At 35.5% G+C, this 9,804-nt stretch overlaps 1 protein-coding gene and 1 long non-coding RNA gene across 3 annotated transcripts; one reads left to right on the top strand and one right to left on the bottom strand.

The window, feature by feature from the left end:
* Positions 1-919: 919 nt before the first annotated feature.
* LOC132608558 (UDP-glucuronic acid decarboxylase 2-like) lies at positions 920-3,734 on the bottom strand. 2 transcript variants are annotated; one of them, XM_060322424.1, is made up of 7 exons: positions 3,007-3,734; positions 2,797-2,939; positions 2,471-2,550; positions 2,289-2,372; positions 2,104-2,178; positions 1,584-1,676; positions 920-1,392 (listed from the first exon to the last, which is right to left on the bottom strand). In XM_060322424.1, the coding sequence occupies exons 1-7, from the start codon at positions 3,582-3,584 to the stop codon at positions 1,171-1,173; spliced, it is 1,275 nt and encodes a 424-aa protein (XP_060178407.1). In that variant the 5' UTR covers positions 3,585-3,734; the 3' UTR covers positions 920-1,170. The 2 variants fall into 2 exon arrangements, with proteins under 2 accessions (XP_060178407.1, XP_060178408.1); XM_060322425.1 differs by lacking the exons at positions 920-1,392; positions 1,584-1,676 and adding an exon at positions 1,693-2,001.
* Positions 3,735-3,746: 12 nt separating this feature from the next.
* On the top strand, positions 3,747-6,888 carry LOC132608584 (uncharacterized). The gene is made up of 3 exons (XR_009570471.1): positions 3,747-4,073; positions 4,499-4,660; positions 5,289-6,888. It is a non-coding gene; the product is annotated as an uncharacterized LOC132608584 (long non-coding RNA).
* The last annotated feature ends 2,916 nt before the right edge of the window (positions 6,889-9,804 follow it).

Raw genomic sequence — 9,804 nt, 5'->3', positions numbered from 1 at the left:
AAATTTTATTTTATTTTTATGTTGGTGGGGGTGGGGGGTCCACAACAGACGACGAAAGAAGCACCAACCGGTGCTTCTAATATAGTAGAAAAATGCTCATCATACTTCTCACACTGGTCAGAGCAATATGCATTTTAAAGCTGTGGCATTGTCTTTTTCATCTTCCTCTTAATAGTTCGTGCGATCTGAGTGCTTGTCAAGGTTCTTTAGCTCAGATATGAGATGAGATATTGTTCTTTCGTTTTATTTTGTTTTCTAGTTCCGTAACTTGCGCATTTCGATTTGATTTGATCTTTTTGTGTAAGTACTTGGTGCGCGAAGCAACTGTGCTATTCTCTTGTAGTGTTGTTACTTTATCAAAAGGTAGGGTAAGGTCCGGATACACTCTACCCTTTCTAGACCCCACCTGATGGGATTATACTGGATATGTTGTTGTAGTCGTTACTTTGTCTCCTTTTATTCTCCTCAAAGATTCTCCCCCTTTTTATCCAACTTCCACGAAATTAATTGACCTGTTGGGATTTCGTCATTGAATTACTGCTTTGTTTCGTTGTTTTTATCCTGGTTTTAGTCCTTCAGCTAACGAGGGTCATCAAACATAACCAAAAAAAATAAAAAATTGAGTGTCTAGGTAGCGCAATGCTTGCTCCAGGTGATTTAGAAGCCGAACATGAGTCAAACAGGAAGCAGAGAATGAGGAAAACCCATGAAATCATGAAGCAAGAAAACATGTATCTAAATAAATCAAGACAACGGAGTCACACAACTAGAATCAAGAAGAGCTGGCATAGCATTTATTTCTGCTCAAACTCCGAGCTAAACTTTAAGGACAAGCGCTTCTCTTTGCCCATTTTGTGTTGCCTTATTAGCCTGCTTTCTATGAAGATGATCAGTAAAGTCAATGAATTTGTCAATCCCGTTGGATGAAAAACTTGTTTCAGCTATTTATTTTCACAATATAGAGGTTCATGTCCACAACAAAATTGTTAAAGTGGAATATATCCAAATACAAAATTGACAGACATATATGATCTATTAAACTATGCAAAGAACCAAAAGCTCTGGCTTCTGCCAAGGACATTTTGCTGTACTGAAAGAACATAAACAACAGGGTCATCTTCTACTGCACTGCATTTCGTCTCTGACAAAAAATAATGTCCAAAAACCTTATTATGCGGAGGAGACAGATGAGCTATCTTCTTTGTGGTCACCAAATATACGTTGCCTAAAGTCTTGTACCATCATAGGTAGACCTTTCCTAAGAGGCACCTTTGGTTCCCAACCAAGCAACTCTTTAGCCTTTGAAATATCAGGCTTCCTCTTGTGTGGATCATCTGCAGTGTTGGGTCTGAACTCAATCTGAGCGTTTCGATCAATGGTTTCCTGGACCACCTGCAACATGAACACAAAACTATTACTACAAAGCTTTGTTGCATTCAGTCAATTGTATTGCACAATTCTAGCCTCCAGTTTAGATAAAATCTGATTGGATTGAAATAATGACTTCAGAAATGAAACGGTTAAATCTGTAAAATCCAAGGCATGACAAGAGAAAAAAAAAATGCCATGCATCAATTACTTACGCTTGCAAGTTCAAGCATTGTGAATTCACCAGGGTTTCCTAGGTTGAAAGGTCCCACGTGTTCTCCTTCCATCAAGCGCATTAGGCCCTCAACCTTTCACAAACAACAAAAATCATACACCATTATCGATTTATAAACTTATCTTTGAAATATAAGAATTGCAAACCTTCAGGGTCCATAACAATTAGGACTACAAGTTCTCTTATCATGTGGTTTGACGTATAATCCATTTCACTAGTTTCTATTAGCATAGCTGTATTACAGGAAGGGCTTTGCACATTGACAAATTGAATAGCACCAGCTATTCACACAAACAAGTTTGTTTTCGTCCAAGACTGCCAGTGCAAAGAACATGAAGTTCGATCAAAGAAACTGTCTTCTTTTCAAGTCCGCATTGCAGTAGCAAATTAAGTCAATTCTGGTGGAACATATTAAAACCAGCAAAGTGGAAACAAGACGCATTAAAAGGCTGAAAATGTAAACATAGAGCAATATGTCTAGGAAACCAAAAATGCCATACCAAGTCTGAAACAAATTGGAAACTTCTTGTTTGCTTTCCATCGCCATAAACTGTCAAAGGCTCCTTCCTCAAGGCCTGTATTATAATATACAACAGTGTTTAGGAGTTTGTAGGTGATCTATAACCTCTCTTTCTTAAGATACATGTGATATCATATGAACTTTTGGCACGTGAAAAAGGTTCACCTGAGCAACAAAGTTGCTAACAACACGACCATCATCAATGCACATACGAGGTCCATAGGTGTTGAAGATCCTAGCAATCCTCACCTGTGTCACCAAAATTATAGCCACTACTTGCGAGAAATATATCTTGAAATATTACAGAAAAGTGGGGTAAAGATGGGGAAATGAAAAAAAGAACGAACCTCAACGCCAGCACCTCTGTGGTAGTCCATGGCCAACGTTTCAGCCGTACGCTTCCCCTCATCGTAACAACTTCTCACCCCTGTAACCATCTATTCTTCCTCAGTAATCCAAAAAGAAAAAGAAAAAAACTACCTACCACTATTGATAAAAATGAAACATGAACATCTCAACATTTACTTTTGCTCTTCACGTTCAAACAGCAAAGCCAGCTTATTAGCCCCACTCACCAATTCGCATTTACAGACATGCCCTACTCTCTCATAAATTTGTTTTCTTTAATGGAGACAAGAACTGAAAAGTAGGCCATGAGACCTAGAAAACTGACCGATGGGATTGACGTTGCCCCAGTATGTCTCCTTTTGTGGATGCTCCAAAGGATCACCGTAGACCTCGCTGGTGCTGGTCAGCAAAAACCTGGCACCGACTCTCTTGGCCAATCCAAGCATGTTCAGAGTCCCCACCACATTAGTCTTGTGAACCCTCCAACGGAATCAAGGAATCCAAGAATTATAATGTAAATGAAATATGAAGAAAGGATATAATGGTCTTGACGGGGTTGTGCTTATAGTGAACAGGAGAGGCAGGGCAAGCAAGGTGGTAGATGTGGTCAACCTCGACCAGCAAGGGCTCGACCACATCGTGTCTTATGAGCTCGAACCTGGGGTTCCCAAAATGGTGCATCACATTCTCTTTCTGCCCCGTGAAGAAATTATCAGCGACGATGACGCTGTCACCTCTGGCGATCAAACGGTCGACGAGGTGGCTGCCCACAAAGCCGGCCCCACCAGTAACCAGGATCCTCAATCCCTTACGCTGCAGCCCCAACGGGATCCGGTTCCGATGATGAGACTCGGTCGGCAAATGCGAGTCATAGATCGCCTTGTTTACGTAACTGTAACTGCCACGTGAGGAGGAGGAGGAGGACGAGGGTGACAGAGCGAAGATAAGAGAAGCGATAGCAACGCCTGCAAAAAGGAAGACGAGGCGCTGTTCCTTGAGCATGTAACGTACGGGCCGAATCACGTTTTGCCATGGCTTGGGCGGTTTGGGGGTGTAGGCGTCAATTACATGATGGGTTTCTTCTTGCCCTCTGTAGAACAATTCTGAAGTCATAGCTATGGTTGGTATGGCGTCCTCCTCTCTCTCTCTCTCTCTATCTCTGTGTGTGACTGAGACAAGAAAATTACTATTAAGGAAGAGGGAGAGGGAGAGGAGGGGAAAGTTCTCGAATTGGATTGGATTCAATTGGTGTTAGAAAGAGAATTCGGTCTCTGCCGCGTTTTGGGCTTACTTTTTATAGGTCTAATTAATTAAGGTCCTGCTTTCTCCTACGACCGTTTGATTTAGAAAAATTCGTTGCTTTGTAACACAATCCATCAAAATTGAAATATATAGCGTCCCTATCGTGTACCGTGAAAATTATTTTCATGGACAACACACTACAATTTAAAACAGCTAAAATGACACCTATGTCGTGTACCATGAAAATTATTTCATTTCTCTTTAAGTAAGTACACCATTCTTAATTTGTAGGCCCATTTCTTCTTCATATTGAAGCTCAAAAAATTCATTTTCTCCGGATTTAGCGGCTGTCTTGAAGAGGTAAGCTCTCCTTTGTATAAATTTCTTCTCTTTTTTCATTTCTATCTTACATTTAAAATGCTAGGGCTTGTAATTTCTTCTCCAAAATTTTTGTATACAAATTAGAAAAAATTGAAGAGTGAAGGAGAGGGTTTTTTTGTTTGAAGAGTGAAATGAACTGATATTGACCTCACGCCTTAGGTTTTTGGCATTTTGTTCAGTTCGTGTATGCAAACGAAATAAAAAGATCTGATATTTTATTCAGCTCACCCGATAAATGTCAAAGAAATGCTTCAAAAATATATCCAAGGGATAATAAGACCCCATAAAGTATGAGTGTGCTACTGCAAATCCGGCCATAATTTAGGCATCATTTAAACTATATACTTATAATGTAAGCTAAATGGATCCATTTTATATGTAGTAACTATCTGAATATTTTACAGGTGCTCGGTACCCACATTGAAGCCCGACTAAATTCGAATTCGTGCCGCGCAGGACCCATTCGGGGGAAGCGCTTCTTACGAAGGATTTTCTCATACCTAAGGGTTGAACCTAAGATCTCTGATTAAAGAAGGATCAGTCTCATCGCTGCACCACATCCTTTGGTGATTCTTCTTCGTCTTTATTTGTGCATGCATACATTATCTCTGTTTGTTCGTCCAAACTATTGATAAATGCCTAATTTATTTATACTATATTAAAAGCTCGAATGGCCTTAGAAATGTTCATTGAACTTTTTGTCATTTATTAAAAAAAACTCTAGAATAGACAAAATAGTAATTTGATAATTATTTAATATTTATATTTAGGAGTTAAAAGTCTTTTAAAATTTGATTATTAAACCTTTCCTTATTTGAATTGCGCACCTAAAATTTAGGACTTTAAAATCAACTAAAATTGTAATTATTATTTTTTCCTTATTTGGTTTATATATGATAAAACATATATGGAAAAAGAAAGTAACACAGGAAAATTTACATTAAGAAATTTTGGAATAGTTTATGGTAATGACATTTAATTACTTTTGCATGCAAGACTCCTATTCCTATAATTTAGCTGGCTCAAACCAAAAAAACAAAAATTAGTTGGCAACATGTTCGACAAGTCTTTTCTTTTGAGATAGTGTTCTTTTGTAATTATACAATTTTTTATAATTTACATAGGTTTAAAATTGCACATGCTTGATCATGTGTGACTAATGATCTAATTATTATTTTTTTACTTTTTTTACAGATTGGTTGATTCATGCCACAAATTATATTGTTGCATCTTGTTGATTTCTTCAACCTTGCTACCTAGCTCGAAGGCAAAAAGGTTAGAGTTTTTTGGTTTTAGTCGTTAAAGGCATTTATTAGTTCACTTAAACAATTATTTGTTTTTAAATACAAGAACCTAATCTAACCAATATAAGTCATTTTTTATTAGCTCAATTTCTATAGGTTTTGTTTTATCGATTTCTCGGTTTGTCAAATTTTAGTAAGATTGATTAACTTGTTGGATAATGAGTCTTTAATTATCCCGTGGTCTTTAATTTTAGTTATTTTTTTAAAGTACAAGCACCTATCAAACCAATTAAGTCATTTTTTATTAGTTCGATTTTTGTAGTTTTTTTTCGATTTTATTTTATTTTTGTCGATTTTTTGATTTGTCAAACTTTAGTAAGATTGATTAATTTGTTGGATAATGAGTCTTTAATTATCCTGTAGATCTTTCATTGTTGACCGGCAACACCTTTTCAAATCTTATGAATGTAGTGAGTAGGGTAAATGCAAGATATTTGATGAATGTTATCCTCTTGTATTTCAAATTACATAAATAAGCGTTTAAGTCCCAGTACTCCACCAACCCCTTGGTGTGATAGTCATAATTTTAATGGGCATCACCTAAGAATTAATAAAGGGCTTGATAGCATAGAGTATACACATGGTACACAACTCAATAGTTCTCTTTTTAGATTTTTTTCTTATTGAAATATACATTTATTTTATAATTTATAAAGGTTAAGTAAGGATATCGTTGCAATGATGATTTGGTTGTTTCTCATTTTCCGAGGGATTTGGTTGATTCATGGCATAAATTTTCTTAAACGTCCTGCTGATTTTCTTCTACCTTGCTACATCAGGGCCTTAGCTATCACTACATCACAGAGTTGAAGGCAAAGAAGGGTTAGAATTTTTCTTTTCTGGGTGTTCATAATCGTTAGAGATTTTTGTCAAATTTTTTTTATTACTTTTTACTTTAAACACAATTTAATTTTGGGAAAATAACACTGTATGACAATTATGACAAAATAATTCCCCGGTTTAGCCCATCTTTATTTTATTACCCGCTATAGCCACTTTTTCACTCTTCTGTTTTTTCCTTCCCACTACCCTAGCTCAAACCAACGGACAATGGGAAAGAGGAATACACTGGAGTATTAAATTCTTCTGCTTCTCTCCAAATGCTTCACTGGAATTTTGCCCTTTCATCCATGGTAGAAACACCCATGAGAAACCCATACCAAAAGAATTTCGTTTAAGCGTTTATAAACACGTTTTATACATTTTTATATGGTATAGAAGTGTGTATAAACACCTCTTATACATTATGTATAAACCCCTCTTATGTATACACACCTCTCGTATAAGTTTGTATAATATTGTATACTAGTCTTATACATTATTATACACCTTTATACAAGGTTGATACATTATCTACTCCGGGCGCATAAAGTTGTATATTGTTGTATACTGTTGTATACTGTGAAAAAGTGACTATGCGGGGTGTAATTTAAAAATATGGCTACGCAAATATAATTTTGTATGATGTCACAGATATTAGGTTAGATCCATCAAACACAACATTTGAGTCAATGTAATAGTATTATTTTGTCATTTAAATGAATGTTGCATCTATTTTGATGTTCATTGCTATTTTATAATATAATTTTTTTTCGTATAAAATTTATAGTTTATCGACACATGCAACGCACGTACGCTAAAGCTAGTTTAAAAAAAAAAAACAATGGTTGCTATTCTTTCAATATGGAGTTTTTGCAGAGTTTCTTGACGAAATATGTAAGAATTTACTACTTTGGTTGCTATATAAGGTAATGTTCCTCTTGTTAGGTTGCTCGAGCATTTTGACAAAATGTTTGTCAATATTCAAGTATTAATTTCTAGAACATTATCGGCGTATATGTTTAACATACATACATTATCAAATTCCCCTTCATGTTGCTAGCCAGGGGCGGCTCAACCCTAAACCCACTAAAGCAACGGCTTTAGGCCCCTCAAAAAACAAGACATATATATATTAAATAATGCGTGAATTAATATTAGGAAAAGGAAAATTAAACAATAAAAAGTTACTTTTTCAAAATTTCATTTCTCTCAATTCACACTTCATCTTTAAAGTCCATCACTTTGTGACTTTAAACCCAACATATAGTTGTTTATTTAAATTACCAAGTCAACCGTTCTTGATTAAGATGGTGTACGCCAAGGCTCCGAACCTAACATGCTCTTGGTTTAATTTTTTGTACACTAACTTATCATATGGATTTTCCTTTTCCAAATCATACGTATCTGAACTCCGTTAAAAAATGTTTGCTATCATTAAATCGAATCAATTGGTTCTGTGGTCAATTATCTACTACAGTTGGTCGCTCATTTAAAACTTTTACTAATATGCTCGTGTCAAGAAAGTATGGACCTCCTCTCGTCCTTTTCACTTGTGTTAATTAATAAATTTGAATCCATGATCAGGCTTTGCACTAGACCATGGAGAAGGCAGTTGAGAGAGATCGAGTAGAGAGAAGATTTTCTTATTCACTTGTATTGAATTGAATTACATGAATGGAGGGAAAATGAGATCTTTGTAGAGTAGTTAGTCCGTACAGCTGGCATACATCAGATCATTACACTCAAAACCACCTAAGAAACTAATGATCACAATTCTAACTAACTCTAATAACCTCCACTACGTGATGTACAGCAGTATACCTAATATACAGTCGAATATACACTCTGTTTTGACACTAGCTTTTCTAATAGAAGAGAGGATAAAACAAAAATCATAACTAAATCTCTTTTTTGGTTTTGTGGTAATGAGAGTTTGACCAACTGTTAGCCTTAATTAATCTGCATTAGGAAAGAAATGGGAGAGTGATGTGTGACCTGCAAGTACCTAACAGAAAGCTACTCGAGAACAAAGGCCAAACTATGGTGGAAAAAAATATGTAAACGTCATTGAGTGATTTGAACCTTCACTTTCCTTGAAAAGTCAAAAAGCTCATACACCACTTTCCCTTCCCCACTCGTATATACTCAACCTTGTTATCCCAAATTTAATTTAATTCTGCTACTACTTTTGTTATTCAATTTTGGGAGCAAATCCGAACCACTTCGCGTAATTCAAAAATAAAACTGATTATTTTTTCTGCATATTGGTTTTGGTCGGATACGCTAGGGTTGTATCGGTCATCTTTAATTGAATTTGTATTTATTCGACTAAAAATAAGAAAAGAGAATAAAAGATTAGCACTACCCATCGGTTATGTATTTTGGATTGGGTCGGGTTGGAATTTTTTATTAAAAAAATGTCAAAAAAGTATTACCCACCAAAAGTTGAATTTTCGGGCATATGTGATTTTTGTGTTGGTAAGAGCAAAGTTATGTAATTTTTGTATTAAAATATATAGTTAAGTGACTTTAGTGAAAATTCAATTTTTTCTAAGTAGGCTGCCAAGTATGGGGCTACGACGAGACCTTTTTGTTTCTGATTTATTTTTCTTTGGGTTAAGGGCCAAAAACACACTTCAAGTATCACTTTTTTTTAGTTTCCTACCTAAACTATCACTAACTAGTTTGCAAAACACACCTCAACTATCAGTTGTTCGCTTTTCCTACCTGAACCATCTCCAATTAGTCTGCAAAACACACCTCAACTATCAGTTTTCAGGTGTGTTTTGCAGACTAGTTAATGATGATTTAGGTAGGAAAAGCGAACAACTGATAGTTGAGGTGTATTTTGCAAACTAATTGGTGATAACTTAGGCAGGAAACTCTCACACATGATAGTTCAAGAAGTAAACTCAAACAAATATGATACTTGATATGTGTTTTTAACTATTATCTCTTTTTCTTTTGAAATGGCATACCTGTCCCTATACTTACATTAATTAATTCGCCTAACTTCTTAGAACTTTTGGATCATAACAAACCGTTTCCTTCCCTAATTAGAATGACTGGTATACCACATGAACAATGCATTCTTTGACTTTGTGATTTTGGAAGGCAGCTTTTTAACTAATGTTTCTATTTATATCCATCGTTAGTTATCACAGTTCTTCAGCTCAATTTGGTCCGTGATATAAGCGACAATTATTTTACTTCTATATGAAGCCAGTTTAATCCTTTTATAACTGAACACTTAGAGCCTGTTTGGATGGGCTTATGCCTATAAGTTGTTTGCAGTTTATAAGTTAAAAAAAATATATTGGGGTAGTCTAACTTATTTTTTTTGGCTTATAAGCTGTTTTCAGCTTATAAGCTGCTTTAGATAAGCTAAGTCAAATGAACCCAATTATTTTTTTGAGCTTATTTTAAGCACAAAATGACTTTAAGCTGGTCAGTCAAACACTCAAAAAAACTGAAAACAGCTTATAAGCAACTTATAAGTCAATCCAAATGGGCTCTTATTTTTAGCTAGTAGTATTTTATAGTGAACATGGGGACCACTGTACTGAATATTTGATTTGGAAGTA

The sequence above is a fragment of the Lycium barbarum genome, chromosome 1, assembly GCF_019175385.1.
Source record: "Lycium barbarum isolate Lr01 chromosome 1, ASM1917538v2, whole genome shotgun sequence".
In the NCBI taxonomy this organism is placed as follows: Eukaryota; Viridiplantae; Streptophyta; class Magnoliopsida; order Solanales; family Solanaceae; genus Lycium; species Lycium barbarum.
Note: the sequence above shows the minus strand (reverse complement) of the source record. Positions and strands in the feature narration are given on the sequence as shown.